The sequence below is a fragment of the Harpegnathos saltator genome, unplaced genomic scaffold (assembly GCF_003227715.2).
Source record: "Harpegnathos saltator strain DR-91 unplaced genomic scaffold, Hsal_v8.6 scaffold15, whole genome shotgun sequence".
Lineage (NCBI taxonomy): Eukaryota > Metazoa > Arthropoda > Insecta > Hymenoptera > Formicidae > Harpegnathos > Harpegnathos saltator.
In genome coordinates, this window is record NW_020229928.1 from 693,266 (window position 1) to 713,863 (window position 20,598).

The 20,598-nt window shown below is 50.3% G+C and overlaps 2 protein-coding genes across 9 annotated transcripts in view; one reads left to right on the forward strand and one right to left on the reverse strand.

The window, feature by feature from the left end:
• The window catches only part of LOC105181129 (glycine-rich cell wall structural protein), a 57,641-nt gene that overhangs the window by 35,445 nt on the left and 1,598 nt on the right, over window positions 1-20,598 (forward strand). For 2 of the 5 annotated variants that reach the window (XM_025296578.1, XM_025296577.1), the window contains 3 exons: window positions 13,439-13,599; window positions 14,363-14,404; window positions 17,729-18,112. In XM_025296578.1, coding sequence (XP_025152363.1) covers window positions 13,554-13,599; window positions 14,363-14,404; window positions 17,729-18,112 — 472 coding nt within the window. In that variant the 5' untranslated portion in view covers window positions 13,439-13,553. The remainder of the gene's footprint in view (window positions 1-13,438; window positions 13,600-14,362; window positions 14,405-17,728; window positions 18,113-20,598) is intronic. The other 3 variants (XM_025296579.1, XM_019840468.2, XM_025296580.1) reach the window with 3 other exon arrangements.
• On the reverse strand, window positions 208-12,216 carry LOC105181096 (breast cancer type 1 susceptibility protein homolog). Of its 4 annotated transcripts, none has more exons than XM_011137625.3 (8): window positions 11,894-12,208; window positions 11,228-11,439; window positions 6,527-9,551; window positions 4,798-6,151; window positions 3,489-3,547; window positions 1,715-2,369; window positions 955-1,072; window positions 208-749 (listed from the first exon to the last, which is right to left on the reverse strand). In XM_011137625.3, exons 1-8 carry the CDS (start codon window positions 11,983-11,985, stop codon window positions 565-567), a joined length of 5,700 nt encoding a protein of 1,899 aa, XP_011135927.1. In that variant the 5' UTR covers window positions 11,986-12,208; the 3' UTR covers window positions 208-564. The 4 variants fall into 4 exon arrangements, with proteins under 4 accessions (XP_011135927.1, XP_011135926.1, XP_011135929.1 ...); XM_011137624.3 differs by having other exon boundaries at window positions 1,715-2,537; XM_011137627.2 differs by lacking the exon at window positions 1,715-2,369 and having other exon boundaries at window positions 558-749; window positions 11,894-12,214.

A 20,598-nucleotide genomic window follows, 5' to 3' on the forward strand; every position in this document is an offset into this window, starting at 1 on the left:
AAGCTATGTAAGACGGGCCGCCGACCACTCGCGCGAAGCGGACGGCGAACTCGCGACGATGAGCGGCGAGACACGAAGTCGACGAGTACATCGGACAACGAAGGTTGTTGAAACTGCCGAGGAAATTGCGAGCAAGAGACGGGTAGTGAAGAGAGAGAGAGAGAGAGAGAGAGAGAGAGAGAGAGAGAGAGAGAGAGAGAGAGAGAGAGAGAGAGAGATGAAGAGCACGAGAGAGGATACTAGGAAAAGTGGTTCCAGCGAAGGGGAGGAAACAAGGGTTTTTGATTAGACAGACGGTCGTTATTAGATTATGATTAGATAACTCTTTATTATGAAAACGAAATTATAAATTGCGATACCGGATCCGCAGACACGATAACTCGCGTGTAACGTAGGCGCACTCGATGCATCGACGGGCTGACGACGCTCAAATGAAACAACGATTTAGCGGCACACACACATACAGTAGACACGCGAGAAGAAAACAATTATTGCAGTCGCTTGGTCAACTCAAGCTGTCGGAACAATGAACGAGTTGCCGGCTGGAGGCAACCGTTTCCCGCATCAGCCGGACATGTCGCTGTACTCGTCGTCCCCGACGATCTCCCGCGGGTAGCCGATCGCGCAGTAGTGCTGCGGCGACAGCGTCTGGATGTAGGGGATGAGCGGGAAGAGTTTGTAGTGGCCAATACACTCGACGACCCAGTCGATGAGAATCGGCGCCGCCCGGGCGTTCTCGTACCAATATTCTGCGGGCAAAAGTCGAACGCGCGATTTGTCGTCGCTGTCCTCTGTGTATCTCTCGACCCGATCGACGGGTCGGGATCGCCGTACGTTCGATCGAGAAATATCAACGTGTCGCCGGTTGATAAATATCAAACATCCGCGGCTGCAGCGACGTATCTCCAAGGATACGCAGCGCGTGTTACGTAACGTTACGATCGTCGTGCTTACCGATTGTATTGTCGTCCTGAGTGTCGCCTTGGATCACGACGCCTCTCAAACCTTTCTTCTGGACGGCGAGAGTCTCCATAGAGTCAACCACAGTGGCTCCCGTGGCGCGTAACAAGTCCTAGAACCAAAGATATCCTTAAGATGGCTTTGGCCGGGGTCCAACTTGAGAGACGGCTGGTGACGGCGGCGGCGGCGGCGGCGGCGGTGGTGATTGTACGAAAAGAAAAGAGCGTGAATAGAAATTCTCCGTCGGCGGCGAATCGGTTTCAACACATTGAACACCGTGATTGGCGTTGTGAAGATCGCCGTGTCTCATAAAGTATCACTAGGAAAATCGGTTACACGCGTCGGACAAAAAGCCGACCACGAAACATACGCGTCTCGAGTCACTCTCTATTTGCTGTATTTCTGGCAATTCGGTTAAACTTTTGGCACAATCGACGTCAATTGACGCTAATTGGGGTTATCAAAATAAATTGATTATGCGATCAACAAAAAAAGAGAGAGAGAGAGAGAGAGAGAGAGAGAGAGAGAAACCAAGGAACAAGAGGGAAACACGCGTCTGAAATTTCCTTTCTTTATCTTCCGCCTTTACCTTCCGCCTCCGCTAATCCTCGCGTCAAGCAAACTTCGCCTAATCAACGCGGGAACCCTCGCGTCTTGAATGAAAACCTTCCCCGCGACCACCCGCTTCTCTCTCCCGGGCGGCCCAGCAAAGCTCTGTCAAGGAGAACACGGCAGCAAAGCCAAAGCAACCGACCTGATATTGGCTCAACGAGACGTTGTCGTACGGGCCGACGCACAAGAACGTGAAGTCCTGGAAGAGGCCCTTGTCGCTCAGCCGCGAATTCCGGGGCCCGGGTCCGTTGACGTCGGCACTCTGCGTAGTCGCCTCGTAAGGGGCCTCAGGCAGCAGCTTGCGGCCGGCAGTGGCGCAGTCCTCGATCCACTTGTAGCTGACGACCCATTTGCGATGTGCGATGCCCTGCAAGTACTTGAGCGTGCTCTTGGCCATGTTCTCCGCGCCGCTGGTGTTGACGATCACGTGTGTGACGTCCGGGTCGAACTGTCTCGCGTAATCAGCGTCGTGCAGCCGCGCGAACTTCTGCACGCTCGCGATCTGAGTCGTCGTCAAGCCGCTGCACACGAAGCGCAGCCTGCCCAGGTCGGACCGCCGATGCGCGTTCTTTCCCGGTCGAGCTGTCGTGTTGTCGACCTTCGTCGTGTTGCCGTCCGCCGTCCGCTTGGTCAACGATGACGCGGCGCCGCTCGTCGTCGCGCGTTGCTGCTTGTTGAGCTGCCGCCCTTTGCCGGCCGTCGTGGACGCGCCAGCCTTGCGACAGCTATCCGTCGTCGTCGTCGTCGTCGTGGTGACGGCGGGGACGGTGATGGAGCTGGACGTCACCTTCGGTGTGCTTTGATAAAGCGGATACATGAGATGAGTCTGGCAGTGAGGCGTGTTCGCCTGCTCGCTCCTCGACGTCGGTCTTTGGCGCGGGGACGTGGTCGAGCTGGGGATCGGCGACAGGTACAGGGCCGTTAGATTTCGCCGCGTACTCGAGCCGCCGGATGTTTTGCCGCTGCTGTAAAAGTCGAGACGATGCATCTCTCGCAGCGTCACGGCACGTCTGAGACGAGCGCGAGCACGCGGAAGCACTGCCAGCTTTGCGATCCCGAGCGACGGCTTCCGTTCGCCGACGTCGTTGTCGCGGGAAGAGAATCGGCTGGTAAGATTAACGCGAGCCCGAGGAGGAATTATAAGATTGAGGAGATCGCGCGTGACTCGAGCGCTCGAGCCAGCGACGCCATTCCGCGTCAGTGTAATCTTCGGCATAGAAGTGTGATTTATCGGGAGAGCTTAAAATTCAAGCAAGCTCCGTCGTTTCGTACATCTGCGCCGCGGTGGTAACGGCTGTTCGCTTCTTTCGACATTTCAGCAATAATGAGTGTTCTCCATTTAGTGAGACAGCAGTCGACGCAAGCATCGTCCTGTTCGTCGTCGTTACTCATTGAATATGGAACGGAGACGGAACGACGCTTGTGTCGACTTGTGTTAACAAATGTTCCATTTGCGGAGCATCCGACATATTTCCGAATATGTCGGAGGACGACGTCGGGACCTCACGCTTGTCGCACAAAACCATCTATAATATTTGGAATCCTTCGATTCCTCTCATCGGAGTCCGTCGATCTTCTCTTCATGTTCTCTCCACCGGCAACGTGCTCCTTACGAGCATTTTCTCTCGCGCGCTTCACAATTCTTCGACCTCATCCTCATACCTTTACCTTTTCACCGACTCTGCGACTCTCTCCTCTTTCTCTCTCTCTCTCTTCCGATTGCTTCGCGATACGCTGTATGCGGTTCTAGCCGAAGCGAAGCTAAATCGAAAGAGGAGCTGGACGCGATTTCGGCAGTTTGAATTGCATGCAACGGTATTTACGTACGACATGTGCGCGAGCATATCATCCGAGCGGCAAACACGCGTAAGCACATGCATGAGGGATGCGCTATTAGGAGTTTGTGAGGTACTTACTTCCTCATCTTCGTCTCAGGAGTGTTCTCCACAATGTCGTCTTCGTCGGCGGAGTGTTCCTGCGTTTAAAAGTTCCATATGAACCTCGCTAAGTCTGTTGAATTTTCTCCCCTACTTCTCTCCGAGAGTGTCTTGTTATCGTTCTCTCTCTCTCTCTCTCTCTCTCTCTCTCTCTCTCTCTCTCTCTCTCTCTCTCTCTCTCTCTCTCTCTCTCTCTCTCTCTCTCTCTCTCTCTCTCTCTCTCTCGTTCCCCCTTCTTTTGTCTCGAAAAGTCCGTTTCTTTCCGTATCTCACGTCAAAGGAACAAAGTGTGTGCACCGTAATTACGAATAACGAAAAGTAACGTTTAAACGAACAGTTGTGACGTGCAGTTTGCAGCGCAAGTTTGTGAAGGGCGGGATGATACGCGCATAAAACTAGCTACTTCATGATCCATTCGCCGCTATTCCTACGCTTCTATCGTTGCACATACTCGCGCGAAAAGGATCGTAAAGAAAGCGGAGATCGTAAAGGGTGTTTCGTGCTCGACACAAGTTTGATCAAATATAAAAGGCAACGCGCGCGTCGCGCCTTTAATATCGGCGATGGATCGCAACTCCACGCGAACGTCCGAAAAGGTTAATTACGAGAGAGTTGTAATTATCTCGGCGAGAGACCGGAGGAGCTGCTCTCCGAAGGGAATCCGCTCGCGATGCGGTTTATGCCGTGGCGTTCTCGCGGCACAGGAACGGGACTCGCACAGGCTGACAGGATGTAAATTCAATTCGTCCTGTCTGTCCCGCTGTTTCTTTTTCCCTTCCTTCTTTCTCGCGCGTCTTCCGATAAGAATTTCAAATAAAACGACCGGGAAAATATCCCCGCAGCCAATGAGAAAAGTAATTCCGATTGCCGGAGGCATAGATAAATACGAATAATGCATAAAAATCGGTCGTTTAATCTTCACGGTTGAAAGCGATGATAAGCTATGATACTCTGAACGTTATCCGATTTAACAGCGCCAGGATTGCTTATAATTAATTTCGCGTATCTCTCTCCAAAGGGATATTGAAGAGTCATGAATAGAGATTAAAATTGAAATTACGTTTAAATCGTTTACAACTAATTTCACATCAGATTCTCCTGGGGGGGGAGGAGGGGGGAGGGGGGATAGCAAGCATTCGCGGGCAAATAAAAATCGGAATCGCATCCAGATCGCTCATGATCAATTTCACATCCGACTCTCTAGAGGACTCGCGAGCATCCCGCGGAAGAGAAAATTGTGAACGAAAACTTGCAGAGTCACTACGCCGAATTATAGAATCGCACTTACCCCCGACGTCGCGTTCCTCTTCCTCTTCTTCGGGGTGCGTTGCTCCTCTCGAAGCGGATCGTTCCGCGCACTCGTCCTCTCCGTCTTCGTCCCTACCCGGCCGGGCGCGCCGCCGAACAGATCCTCCTCGATCATCCTTAGTCGCGCCTGCTGCAGCGTGATGTTCATGAGAGTGTCGTACTCGGAGGAGGAGAGATCCTTCGCGCTCATCTCGGAGTCGCTCGCTCGGTGCCGACTCGCTGGGGCCGCTGGAACGTTAATTTCCCTCTCCTTCCGCGGCGTTCTCTCCGTCACCGCGGCGCGCTCAAAGAAGCTACATTTCTCCTGCGACGCACTTTTCTTCAACGCCGTCTTGTTGTCGACCGCGTCCGGGCTCTTGGCGCTAACATTTTTCTTGTCCTTCCGCTCCTCCTCCGCCGCGTGATCCGCGTGTTTCCTTTGGCAGTGAGTGTTCTCCTTGTCGGAATTTGCCGAGGTTTTACTCGAGTGTGTTCTCTTGACGTTTTTGCCGGCGGTGTAACCGCTGCACTCGAAGATGTCGGCGGTGGACGACGCGGCTATCATCTGGCCGTGCCGTGCGACTGCGTCGCGCGACTCATTCGTCATCGCTGGACAGCTCGACATGTTCTGTTCCGTCAGCATGCGATTGAGATTGCGATCGGAATTACGGCGAGCCGGCAGCTCGCTACAGGCTATCATGTCCTCGCTCTGTGGCAGCTCGACGTTCGCGATGATCTCGTCGAAATTGTCCTGCAGCAAGTTGCTTCCCGGCTCGTTCTTACCCCTTTGACTACTCGCCCCTTCGTCGTCGTCGTCGCCGTCGTCGTCGTCGTTATTGTTCCGTGAGGCGACACCTGTCGACCGACGCGCGCCGTGATTGCTCTTCGGCGACCGGTCGATCTCCAGCACTCGGTTGATGATGTCGTCGTTGAACGGATCCATGGAACTCTGCGACTTCCGGCTCTTGCTCGACTTGTCATTCATATGACACGCGAGTTGATGTAGGCCCTGTGAATTGAACACGCTGTTGCTCTCGAAGAATGGGTCCGATTCGCTCGTCACGGTGCTCTTGCTCGACTTGGCGCGTCTCTGGCCCTCGGACGAATTAGTCGAGAGAGAGCGACAGTGGCTCGTCGTCGTCTCTTCGGAAGTGAGTCTCGTCCGCTTTGAAGTGCCCTGCGCGACCCTCGTCCCCTCGGCCGGTCTCTTTTGCCCCGCGCTGTGCTCGCTGTTCCATTTGTCGACTATACTCCGAATACGGAGGTCCTCGTCCGAAGCCTCCCTCGCCGATCTCCTCGTGGGTGTGCTCACGATCGACGCGTTTCTCTGGTCGTATCGATCGCCGCTCGTGTTTCTTCACAGAGAACACGGGTAAGCGTACAAGTACAAAATGAAAAATTGAAGAACAAAAGCCGGAAAAAATACATCGGGCTCCCAAGCGACACGACAAAAGGAGAAAGAGAAAGGTCCTTCTGCGATTAAACGCGCCGCGGTTCTGTCTCTATCGCGTCGCCCACCAAAGAGTAAAGAGTTTTTTTCAAAAAAGAATAACCACAGAGGAAAGAAGGGACAGGGCGATAAAACAGGATGTGCAGCGGTAATTAGTCAGAATTAAGCGAGCGGGGCAAATGAAACGCGCGCGCGCAAGCAACAACGCGGGTAGACACGGTCTTTAGTCGCGGATTAGAAATCAACGAGGGTGAAAATCTGCAGCAGAAATCGCACATACCTGTGAGACTTGGTCGCGACGCACGTCCACGACTCCAACTCCGAATCCGAGTCCGAGATTGAGACTATCCTCCTGAACTTTCTCTCGTGCGCTTGTCTCGTAGGGTTGTCAGGCTCCAAGACCATGTCGTCGACTCGATTGCGCGACGAGCTCAAGCGACGCCTCTTGTCGATCGAGCTCGTCTTCTCTTGGCTCTTGCATGTCTTCTTGTTGGACAGCTTCACCGTGCATAGACTATTTATGCTGGCCACCGAGTCGCTGGAGTCGTCTTCGACGTCGTCGACGTCGCTTTTCCCTTCGAGTTTCTCGTCCTCAGAGATACGTCTGCTTCTCTTCTTCGTGTTCGCTGTTGGTTGGAATTCGGAGCTTCCAGAGGAAGGCCCGAACTCGTCGGTGAGCCATTGCGAGTCTTTCGTCTCGGCCAGGTTCTTGCTGTTTTTGATGGTAGCCGGGCCTTTTTTCTTCTCGAATTCGGATTCTACCGGTGGTAGAACTCGCGTGGAAGTCGCGAGTTCAGACTGACCGTGTTGACTCATCGGCGAGTCTATGGTGAGAAACTTGAGCTGCGAGTCCTTGTCCGGTGACAATAGCTTGATGGAGTTGCTTGTAACGTTCTTCGTCGCGCTTCGGTCCGCGCGAGGTGTACGAGGCGATCGTACAGCTTCTTCCGCGACCGGTGGTTTGCTCGCGCTCGGTGAGTTTCCTTGATCAACCGTGCGATCAACCGTGCAACTCGCGTGTCTCTTCGGTGTCGAGCTCGCCGAGACTCCGCGGCTGAGCCTCGTAACCTCCAAGACGGTGTTCGTGTTCGAGACCGATTTGTCCATGTAGCGAACGTCCTCCAGCATGACGCCGCCCGTGGAGTTCTGCGAATCGTTCGAAGAAGCGGGCGAAGACGTGAAATTGTGTGGAGGCTTTGTCATCTCGCTCTTGCTGATCGACTGCTGCATGTTGTATGCCGTGCTCACTCGGATCTTCCCCGGTAAACGTTGCTCGTGTTTTAGCACGCCCCGATAATAATACTTAATGTCCCGCCGTCTGACCAGCGTGCCTAACTGCGTGAACTTTATGGGAAAACCATATTCTTGGTTCTTTCGCGTCCGATTAATGTCTCTCGACTTTCTCGACCTCGTGGAGTCTAACGTGAGTCTTGACTCGCCTTGGTGAACGGTCCCGCCAACGTGTCCGTTGTTATCCTTCTTTATCACGATTGTGTTCTTCGAGGACGTACCGGCTGTAACCGGTACGTCCTCGATAGCTTGACCGGTTTGCGGAAAATCCTTGTCAATCTGCGAACTCAAGTCGCGTTTGACAATCTCCAGTCGCTCAAAGGTCTGACTGTTCTTCGACATTGATGAATCAACGCTCTTAGGAGCTTTCGAGCTCGAGTCGTTGACCGAGAGCGGAATGTTGCTCGATAACGGCGACTCGATGTTCTTGGAGTATCTCTTCAAGGACAGCCTGGATAACTTGTTCGGTGTCCATGATCGCGACTGAGACGTGACTGCTACTTCTGTTTCTCTCGGAGTCGTTGCTGCTGTCGTTCGTTCGGTCGTCGGCAAGCACGTAGGGCTCATCAACTTGCTGACGGAAGTTCGCGAGTCGCTCACTCTGTTTTTTAGCACGGATTCGTTGAGTTTTTCCGGCGTCAGTATGATCAATCTTTGCTGATGCGACGACGGCGAATCGACGTACGGCTCCATCATGATCCTCGTGTCCTCCTCTTGCTCCTCGTCTTTCTTCTGCTTGAGCTGATGCTTTCGCTTCGAAACGTTCGCGTCGTTGCCCGTCAGCCCGTCAGAATCTGCTTCGAAGCCGATAATCTCATTCATTTGACGATTGTTGAGATTTTTTATACGCGTCTGCTCACCTTCCGCCAGCGTGATGAACGATGTCTCCGAGTGATAACTAGTTTCGAGCATCGAAGAGTTGGTTTTGTCATTGGCGAACGATTTCTCCCGATTGCGAGCTGGTCTTTCACTCACTGATGCTCTCTGTGTTATTTTTACAACCGATAAGTCCGGCTTATTATCAGTCACGTCCTGCTGCCAACCGGTCGACTCCCGCTGCTGATTAGATACATTCATTTCATTGTTGATCGTGTCGTCATACGTCGCGCTCTTATTGAGTGACTCGTATTTGCTACTCGGTGACAGCATAACGTCTTCTATTATGCGAGGGATTTTCTTATTCCTCTTCAGACGCTTCTCGATGCTCTCCATACTCTTGTCAACACTCTTCTCGCTATCCTTGTCAACACTCTTCTCGCTATCCTTGTCAATACTCTTCTCGCTACTCTTCTCGATACTCTTTTCGGTACTCACACTCAACTTCTTCATCTTCTTTTTCTTCCCGCGCATCTCCTTGCCGACCTCCATCACACGAGTCCAAGTATCCACAGAGGGAGGCCTATCAACGATCGCGGGCGCGCTCGCCGTCGCCAGCGCTGACGAAGACGAATCCTCCCGGTGAATGTCGACGCGGTCCTCGACGTTCGATTTCCCAGCGCTCGCGGACCTCTTGCGATCCTTCGAACGTGTCTTAGCATGGATCGCATTGTACTTTAAATTACTTGCGTTAGGATCGTTGTTCTTTACGTCATTACCGGATTGCCGCCTCTTCTTCGCGCCTTTATTCGCTCGGGACATGTTCTCCTTGTTCGGACGCGTCTCATCTTCCGCATTGCCCTCGATATTAATATCAGACTCTTCGATGAACGAGTGTATCCACGTACGAACCTTAGCCTCCGACGTATCGTAACGCACATCATCCTCGTCGATGGGAAGGACGGTCGGGGTTGATGAAGTTGAATCGGACTGTCGGATCAATGAGTCCGTGTCATATCGTGAATTATCGCAGTCAGTTCTCCGGCTTGACGACGGCCTGTCTGTCTTAGAGGCACTGTGGTCACTGCGAATCGACTGTCTCCTTGTCGTTTTCCTCTTGCGGGAGACCTTAGACTGACTACTACCCGAATTCGAGCAGCTTTCTCTCGTGTCGCGCGGCTGCTTCAAGTGCGACTGTACTGTAACACGGAGACCGCTTTATCGCCCCATGGTCGACGTTCTTTAAGTCGAGTGACGTCGATAAAAGAACTATTTTAAGTATTACTTAAGATTACTAAGACACAAGAACATCTTCTTTGTGCTATCTCAGATGCGAGATATCATTTTTATGAGAAAGAGGGTGTTTAATAACGTTTCTGGGGGGGGGGGGAAATAAATCCAAAGCACTCTAATCATATACTTTTATTAGCCTGGCATATAATCAAAGTTGCATATAATATGTCGGGGATCTCGGCAATTATTAATCACATACTCCCTCGCTAATGATACAGACCTATGAGAATAAAAATTTCCAGGAAACTACGATTATAACATTTATAAAAAAAGCGCTAACAAATCCCACCTTGCGATGTAATTATCTTTATTATATTAATAAATGCGAAAAATTAAATTTAAAAAATGTTCTAGTCTTAATAAAGATAAAGCAATCTTGCGTGGGTGATGTAACACTTTCATGACAGATCGTGACGTTAATGCCGCGTACATCAGCCCATCGTACGGTCAGATATGAGTGATCATCTGGAGTTGCGCGCTTTCTCGAGGAACAATGCATTTGTCTGTCTCGTATGGACTATTTTTGACGATTGATTTGCAGACAAACAAACATATTTCGATTCACATAGAAATCTCTTGGACTTTGTCGACGAGAGCAGAAATAATAAATAATAAATGTCGCTATAGAACAGAATTATGAAAGAATGGAGGAAAATTCGACCGTGTCACTGATTTTTGGTTTTTCTTTATCTTGGATCTAAGTACTAAATGTAAACTTGAGAAAAATCTCTATAGGAAGTTTTCGACTCAGCCAATCGCGCGTTCTTACGTAGTTCTTAGTGTCGAGCAAGACTTTAAGCGGCTCAACGTTCAAACGAGCGCGATAGACGCTTAGATAATTCTTAATTTTCAATAATCCCATGCGATAAGATACGACTTAATAGTAATGGAGAACTTGTAATCGTTTCCTTTTTCTAAACTCAATCGAATCGTGACAAAGTGTGGCTGATTTATCGGGCACACACTGTGCGTCAGAAGCAGCATCGCGGGGGAAAAAATTTTACGGTAAACGCGCGGCTGAAATATTTAACGCGAGATACCGCACGGCGCCGGAAAGATACGTGATACCCAAACTGCCGGGGTCTCGTAAAACATTGAGCTTTCTCTAAAACGTACAGCGTGAATCGAGGCACCCCCAGTGTATCGAGAATTCAATTTTTCAAGCCTGCCGGCCACGAAGGCCCACCGCGCGGGATGTAATGCTGATCTCACTTAATGTACTTTTACGGCGCGGGCGTCTACCGCACTGCGCTCTTAACTTCCACTCACAGCTGAATAAGACAATAGCGGATCGCGATCGATAGCCCCGAGATATCATGGCCATTATCGGAAGCTCGCGGCAATAATTCTCAATATCGTGGCATTCGGCTGGTGCAACAGCCATTCCCCAGGGAAGCTGAAGCTATATCTCTATCGCTAGCTTTGCTCTCTCATTAAGTTCTTATATTTCCAGTGCAATCAGCTAATGATAACTCAGATGAGAATGCTCTAGCTTATATCGTGCAGACACAGGCATTGTTGAAAATCAATGAATCCAAGCGACAGATTGAGACCGAGGGACTTTTTGTTACGGTGTACTTACTGTCAATGTGACTGTCAGTTTGAATGGCATCCACCAGTTTCTGGAACTTGTGGATACACGATTCCAGATGATCATCTTTGAATATACTGCGTCTATTGAGGACCTCCTTGCACAGTGGACAAGGAGCGTTCTTGCGCAAGACCCTTCCTATGCATTTCTGACAGAACGAGTGGTCACATCTTGTTCTGACAGGTGCTGTCATAAGCTGCAGGCTGAAACAACACAAAATGATGGTCATTCACAGATGTAGACTGTAGAGATTGAAATATCAAACAATGTTGAAAAGTTACAAGTAGTCAGTACTACAAAGTTATGTCCCAAAACATGACTTTAGTCTTGCACTTGTTCGCTTTCACATGCAAGAAAGTCCACAAGTGAATCTCATGTGCATTAAATGAAAGAAAGCACTTGTGATTGAGTGAATATCGTATTTCCCCACATGAGATCGACCTGAACCGACAAGCATTTCACCCAATTTGATTGATGCTTACTACAACAACACAGAGAGAGCACTTGCTGCATCACTGGAATCCTAACCTATAAACTGCGCCAACCATTGCGCACCAGAGCAGCTGATTAATCGCGTCTGTATGTCACACGAGCCGACTCGACAGGGCTCTGATGGTGCTCTAATTACGGGCACGCACATATTTACCGCGAACTTACCATATCGCGCATTCCAAACATTTCTGTATGCTGTTTACCGCCTCGGAAAGTCGATCGATGTCGGACATCCAGCTTCGCTGCAGCGTCGTCATTTCGACACACGACAGCTCATCGTCGCGAGACCTCGCGAGCGACGTTCGCGCAACGACGCAATTATCCTTGTGCGTACACAAACCCGCGAATTCCTTCACGACGCTGGACACGCCCGACCGCGGTACTCCTTTCAAATTGACAAAGAAACTGCACTGGAGCGCGGGAGCGCGGAGCGCCACCGGAGATGTCGATCGTCGCGACTCTCTTCCGCGGCGAGATCCGTGGTCGAGTGCAAATCCGTTTATTTGAATGCCTAGTCCGAAGCAACTCAATGGCGCGTACGGTATTCGTACGATAATCGCGAACGCTCGAGAGAGATGAGAGCTCGCCGGGTAACGGAGCGTCCATCGACGCTATCGGCGAAACGCCGGCATTTAGATCGTATCTGCAGTTATTTATTCGTCGCAAATTCGCCGAGACCACAGTCTCGTTACGACATAAACGAGGAACAAACGGGCTACCGAATCGCGCGCACGCGCGAACGAAGCTCGACGAATTTGCCTCCCTCTCGAATTGCAATTCTCAACCCGATTGTATTTCACGGTTTGTTACAGAGTTTGTTTCGGAGTGCAATTATGTATTGCCCGTCCGTCATGCAAAAACTCTACCGCGAACTGTCGTCGGCGGTGTTTAGAGTGCGCTACTATACTACTTTCCGTGCACGCGTGCGCGCCCTGCCGTCGCCTGAAGTTGGCGGCGCGGCACGCGCCGCGCGTCACGTGACCAACCGACCGGGCGGGAATATGGCGTACTTTATGGCGCGATTTCACGCGTCCGCGCGATTGTCTCTGCCGGAACTTTGGTACTAAGCGCGCGCGTCAACGATGTCTTCCGTGCTCGATGAAGCGGCTGCCAGGTAATGGCCGAGAGCAATTTCTCCCCGTCGTTACTTCCCTCAGTCTCTCCTTTCGTCCCGTTGATCGGCTCCGATCGCTCCGGTAAGAATAATAACTCAAAGAATGACTCGCGCGGCAAGGCGCCAAGGCAGGAGTATACGTGTAAAATTAACGGTTCGGTATTCTCTCGATGCGGTAGCTGCGCGAGCTGCGAATGACGAAAATGCAAGATACGTTCACCGCTCGGCGAATATGAATATGAATATGCGAATATCTCGCTAGCGGGTCAGGATTTGTTCCGACGCGTTCGTACATAGCGCGAGTCGTTCGCTACTTTATGGAAACGTCCGACTCGTCAGAATTCGCTCGAAACGCACACGTATTTATACATTATTCCGTCGGTCCATCATACAGAGCGGCGGATTTTGCGTGCGTTTCTCGCGAAGGCCGCGTCCCGAATAGGAATAGGTCGTTTCAATAATTCGTAGGGTTAGGCTAGGGTTAGGTTAGGGTTACTGGCGCGAGATTGTGCCGGATGCACTCGAATTTTCTTGGCGCACCGGCAACAACGGGGATGCGAGGTGGATCTCGTAAGTTCTGTGCCTTTGGTTTGCAGGATTCTCGTTGTGCGACGCGCAACATTGGTCAAGGAGGACGGTTCCCACGTTACGAGGCATTAGGACACATCGCTATGTAAGATGATCCCCCACGGCGCGATCTGTTGACGAAGTATGGGTTGGTTCCTTCTTGTCGGTGTTTTGTTACTCTCCTTATGCGGTAAGTGTTAAAAGCCCGATTCTACCTGGATTTTTATATATGAGAACGCGTAATGTCAGGAAATGTTAGTTCACACGCTTCTCACGCTTCACACGGACTGCCGCAAACGTCGCAAGCTAGACGACGAACACGTCGTTCCATGGTCGGCGAACATAGTCTTGCATCGCAATTCGCGAGAAATGGTGTTCAATAATTTTATCGGCGGAATATTCAGGTTTCGGTCCGATAAGCCGCGATCCTGCAAGTCCGGCTGAACTTTACGATTTCTCGGTGGTTTCTCGGCGATTTTTGACGGCGAAACTTGGACATTCCGCAAGCGTTGATAATTAAAATTATTTGCAACAATTGAGATGAGAGAAATTACCGGGTCATCGATAGCAGAGGCGGCGCGCGCGTGCCTCCAATTTTTACAATTCCTGTAATTCCGGTGGCCAGAATACGAAAGGATGAACGCGCGCGTATGCGGTTTCAATAACTCGGCCGACCTCGATAGAAGAGACCGTTGCGGTGTTCGAGTTCAAATTATACTTCGTTTAAAATTATCGATTTTCTATTCGCGGTCAGACTCTCGCTGTTACTCGTCGCGGCGCCGCGCGTCGCGACGAACCGACAAATTTTCATCTGCATATGCAGATTTCTCAATATTATTCGATTCGGTTGCGCGACGTAGCGCGACGTAGAAAAGAGAGACGGGAAGAAAGAGAGAAGTTTCCATCGTAAAATTCGCATTCGCTAAGCCGCTAACACAGTTCTCTATTAAAAGGGTGCTGCGAAAACGTCAATCGCATATTTCGCAAGTCTGAGGGTAAAGAAAACACTTTGTTTCCGTTTTGCGTTTGCTATGTCACACAAACGACTCCTTTCCGGCACACACCTTCTTGACACTGTTGCATGGTTGCGTGACTGGAATGGCGCTTGACGATCGTCAATTTACAATTGTTTTCGCAGGTTATTGTTACAATTACAAGCGCGAGACGCTAGCGTAAATTGTCGAACGGTTAATCGACGAGCCGACTACGAGATATAGGATGAAAAGATGGAATAGGGAACATGTCGGGCAAAGGGGGGATTTTTATTTCGTGTTTCCGCAGCCCAAGGCTCTGTTAACAATTTTTGGTTATTCGTGTTAAACGACAAAGCTGAATATTCATCGTCTATTTTGCATCGTCTATTTTTCGCGAGAGGGAGAATGCGCTTCGCTAAATTCGGCTTGCAAAAAGAACGCAACAGGTTTTGAAACCGGCGGACCACGATACTCTCGTATTCGAAGGTGGAGGATTATTGAACGGGCGGAATTGCTCTCCGACCATTTTCCTTGGACCCGCAAATACTGCTGGCAGCCGCGCGCGCATTTCATGCGGTATTTCGAAAAATTAATATTGAGAGATATTCGGATTCGCTTCTCACGATACTAAGCACTAAGTTTTGCTCGTAAGGTTTCATAGAAACGGACATCCAGCTGTCTGCGGTATTGCGGTAGTCGAAACGCCGCGCAGCCGCATTCGTATATCGCGCACGACTCGGTTCGGCAACAATTAAATATCACGGGGGAAATTTTTAATTAAACGCACAGAACATTGCGGACGTCACGCGTATTCTCCCGCAAATTCGATTGAAAATGCCGCGTTGAGCGAATAAAAAATGGATTACGTTCGTACATTTATGACGAACGAGGGCGAACAATGGCGCTAGTCTTTTGCAGCCGCTTATATTTAATGAATTTATATTAAATCAATATTTAATTGCGGAATTATTATCCGACAATGGCGACAAATAATTATTCACTAATAAGCATGCTATATATGCTATATAGTGGCCGTGCAATTAAAGCCGTGTAATTAACCGTGACAATTATTACACGCGCGCGTGCGCGCAAAGGAATTCAATTTAATCGTAGAATTGTACGGCTTCCACGTATATCTCTCTTTATCATTGTTATGATCGCTGATGATTGCTTGTCACCTGTCCACACCGAATGGAGCCGAAAATACGATTCATCTCTCATCTTTGTAGATCGCCCGTCAATCCATTCGCCGCGTCACCATCAACGTCACCCCCCTCGCGACCCTCCATGACGGACACACATATCCCCTCGAACTCTAAGCACATGCATTAGCCCGTAGGATATCTCCCGATATAGCGGGGAATATCGCGTCTCGCTATTCTCCATCCGCCGATTCTTCACTCCCTCACTTGTCGAAGCGTCTCCATTATCCCCGTGCTCCCCATGTTGTAATCGTATCTGTGACAATCGATCGAAGATCGTGATCTGTGATAATCAGAAGAAACTGCCGGCCGAGTTTATCGAGCGGCAGGCAGTCAATTCTTTTCGACACGTTTTCAACACGTTGGCTGTCCAGCTCCGATCCGAGAGCGAAACTTGTTCATTCGCGGACAAATGCGGGAACGCGGGAAAATTGTGTCCTCCTCTGGAGGGTCGCAAATAAAAATGACGCTCGTTAGAGATATATCTCTTTTTTTACGTTTACTTTATATGGTTTGAATACATCACCGCTGATATTCCGGCTCCTCTGAGTTATTTATGCCAAATGCATAAATGCGCTGGTGACACATCGACAGCGAACGTGTCGAGCGAGCCCCTGTGTGTCACTTACCACACGATCTATCGATCTTTCCGAACATTCTCTCAACTCACAAGTCCCGCGCCCTCTCCGCTCTGGCATCCCGCTTCTTATTCGCTCGTCCACTACGTTTATCCCACAGGGGATCTGTTCCTTCGATATTCATGCACCAAAACGGATAAGCCGGAGTAGCCGGCTTTTCATCGGCTTCTTGATCAACGAAATTTATCGTTTTTTCTAAAAAAAAAAAAAAAAAAGAAAAAAAAACCTGAGCACGTGTCGTTTGAAATCGAATGAGACGCGCGACCCAAGCCGGCGCAGTGGTGATCTCTCGTGAAAAATCACTGTAACGCAATTTCAAGAGATTCTCATAAAAATTTCCATCAAGCACGAGCGCGACGGGCGCGTGTTCCGCCCGTTTCCCATTTTTCCGACGCCGCCAGTGCTGAGTAAGAATATAACGCTGTCGATCGAGCCTCACCGGCTCGGAATAACGAGCACGACCAGCGCGAGATCCCCGGGAAAAGCGTTGGACAAGCGAGGACGAACGGGGGTGGAAGAGCAAAAAGTGTACATATGGATTCAGTCAAAAAGTTCGGTTCGATTTTCCAGTCGAATTTCACTTTACATCGCACCGGACGGATGGAAAGAATAATTCATCAATGAATCATCGTTATCGTTGTCTACATCTAATCGCGTTCGTCACAAAGTCCCGACGGTATTACACCTCCGTCGCGGAAGATGTACACTAAGTTTCAAACCAAGTCAAAGCCTTAACGTTTACCGAGTCAAAACTCCGTTAATCCCTCTAATCGTTCTCATCGTGCCAATACGTGTGCGTATGCATTATGGCTATTGCTTATCCAGCTCAGCTGCCGTCTTGACAGCTTGTCATCGTATATCGTCAATATTATCGTATGTATCATATGATATTCAGGCACGATGAGAGCCGGTTGGAGAAACCTTGAAGTTGTAAATGTAAATGTCAATAATAATATTAAATCGATTGAACAAAAGTAAATGTTAAGACTATTGAAACTTGGGCTGGTATTCTCTCTTCTTATACTTGTCAGACGTTGCACGTGTACTGATAAGAAATCGTCGCAAATTCACCTTTAGATTCTTCCTAGACAATGAGACAAACTCGAGACGATTTGATGTACAAGAACCGGCTGTGAATAGATACCATCCTTAAGCGGGGTCTGCAGTGAAAGTCATAAAATTCTAAATCGTCAGGTCGTAAGAGAATTAATCTCTTGTTAAACAATCGTAGTCGATTATTCTCCTCGCGCTTGAGGAACAATCAATTACGATTGGTCAATGTTCTCTCGACCTTGCAACTTAGGGACTTTACACGACTTTTATTGCAGACCCCACTTTAGAGTGTACCGCGACCGCTTGCCACCGTCGAACAAGTCAGAAAATCGAACCGGGCCGATTTTTCCATCCGATCGACTAGCCGGTGCGAGTCGATGAATCATCTAACCGCGCACACCTCATTTGTCTTTCATGCTGCCTCTTGGTGATCCTGGGACCGACGGGGAAAGCAGCGGGAGCACCGTTGCCGCAGAGCGGTGCTGGAACAGGGACCCACGGTCAGCCGCAAGCCGGTCCACCGAGCACCCCGAGCCCCGGCAGCGGCGGCGGCGGCGGCGGTGGTGCTTTCGGTGGCGGCGGCGGCGGTGTCGGAGGCGGCGGTGCTACCAGTTTTTCGACTGGCGTTGCCGGAGTCCCGTCCTTCGGCCTCGGCGTGACCGGTGGGGCTACCACCGCCGGTGGTGGCTCGACCGGTGGCGGTGCCGGGGGTGGTGCTGCCGCCTCCGGTACCGGCTGGTCCTCGGGACCAGTTCGCCGAGGTCGAGGTTGGCGCGATTGGCGCCGCGGTGACCCCACTCTCATCAAGGGCTTGTGGAAGTCGAAGGGTCCGCTAGGTAAAGATTCACGCCGCTCCGCAGCGTGAGAAACACGTACGATCTGAAGGGAAATATCATTCTTCCTGCTTTGTGCGCGCGGATTCATTTCGCGTAATTGAGACGTGAGACATTTTTCATCGGGCTCTCCTGCGGAGAGCTGCCTGCGGAGAGAATTTATTTACTGGAAATTCAGGGAATTTTATTTAATTTCACGTAAAAATCTCTTGCGTGTCGGCACGCTGCTAGCGACGCTGATTATGGAGTGTTAATTAACGCTCGATACGTGGACGTCGCGAAGTTGAATCGTTTCCCTTCAGATCGATTATTTTCCACGCTGTGCGCTTTCGTTGTGCCGACGAAGCTACATAGACAAAGCTATATGTGTGCGACTTGTTTTCTCGTTCCCTCCTGTTCCCCTTTCGCCGATGCTCAGCATTGCAAGCTCACGAAACATACGATATGGCTTCTGCTCGTTTTCGCGCAACTGTTGATGAAATAGTTATTGTTATTGTTGTTGCAATGTGGCACAAGTGAGCGCGGTCGGCAGCGCGCATGCAGGCTGCATTCCTTTTTCCCCACTGTTCTGTTGTTCACGATCCTGTGACTTCGGCTCGATGTGTCGTTTCTCCTTCTGATAGCGACGCACGAGGGTGTAAATCTATATATATATATATATATACGCGGATGACGGATCGAGTAGTATCACACTTTCCTTCCGCCTTCCTGTTCGCTGCCGCTGCTCGCGCAATCTAAGCCTCCAACGCGGCTATTGGAGTCTGTGGAGTTGCCAGTCACGCATTTAGAGTGATCGATCCTCTGTCATGACTCGGTCATGTAATCAGACCCACCTCATAGTTGTGTGCTAGTGTTATCTGTCTCGTAATTAGTCCTGCATGAAAGCATCCTGAAGCCGCTCGACAGAACGACAATTCCGCTCCTCCTTTCGTTCCGGCCTCGTGATTAATTCGAAATTGGTTGAATTATAGCTGCAGATCGCTGCGAGCACTTAACGCGACGCCATTCATCTCGCGCGTCTCTCTCTCTCTCTCTCTCTCTCTCTCTCTCTCTCTCTCTCTCTCTCTCTCACGCGCGAATCTCTCGTATCGCGAAAGCTTGCGCGTGCCGCACAGGAATCGCATTCACGGATAATGGCCACGCGAGCACAATTTGCACAACATCCTCGTGCCGGAGACCCGTACGAGAGAGCCGGTCAATTCGCCGGATCAACACGGCCGCAATTTGCGAGGGAAACTTTTTAAGTTTTACGACTTTGTGTCGACGGTGTCGTGGGCCGCTGCAGGGGAAATCTCATATCGCGATAGTCGAACCATAAAGCACGTCTCGCGGTATGGCGCCGCAATTTCGCGCAAAGTAGTTTGCCGCGTCCGCGATCGTGCGCGTCGCGCTCGCGAGTACTAAACCGGGAGAATTTTTCTTACCGCCGGGGGAATTACCGCGAAATCTCAAGCAGAAGCCGTTATTATCGCGCGAGCGCGAGCGATGTGACAAACTTCCCTCATCCGCGCGCTCTATGTATAAATCTCGATTTATGCGTTATGGACAGCAAGCCATCGCTCGTGCGTTCGCAGATCGCGAAGCGCGAGATCAACACCGCGCGGAGATTTTGATTGAAACAACCGCGAATGGAAACGGCAGTGAGAAACAGAGAGAGAGAGAGAGAGAGAGAGAGAGAGAGAGAGAGAGAGAGAGAGAGAGAGAGAGAGAAATAACCGCATCGGAATCCGTTTAATTCCCCGCGCGAATTCCTATTGGCGAGCAAGCCGCTCGTCGGAAACGTTACGCGACGCGTTTTCTCCGCGGAGCGGCCGCGCTTTGTTTGGCGATCTTCCGCCGCGAGCTACCCACGTCTTAGACATGAGCGCGGCAAGACAGGGTAGGGATGGCAACGGCTGTGAAAAATTCATGAAACGAACAAACGGAACGGCGTCCTCGCGTCGGCTCAAGACCGCTTTAACTTTCAAATACGGCCCTGACCGCGAAGAGCCTCGCTCTTCGCCGTGGAAATTTTCCGGATTTTCATCGCAGATTAGGGCTCTACTTAGTCGGTGAGAGGAGCCGAGGATCTTTGTGGATTCTCGGGGGGAGGGGGGGGAAACGCGGTAACTGCGCACGAAGTGCGTCATCAACACGTCGACTGAATCGATCGAGCGATTAAGGACGCGCTAAAAAAAATGCAAGTTTCAAAAACGCCCCGAGTCGAAATTTAAGTTCTACTGTGAGCCTTCAAATTCCGTAGGATTTATAGGACTATTGACGGATCTCCGTATCTAAAATTAATATATAGGATGTTGTACTCCTTGCATGCTACAAGAAAACATTTTGCCTTCTTTTACTGCTACAAATCGGTACATATTTCCGTTTTTACCAACTTAAGGTTTAAGGGGGGACATTGAAGTCGTTTTAGAGGCTGAAAGCCTCTAAAACGACTTCAAATCCTATGTCGCGCCTCCAGAACGCCTGCATAACCTGTGCTACAAGCATTT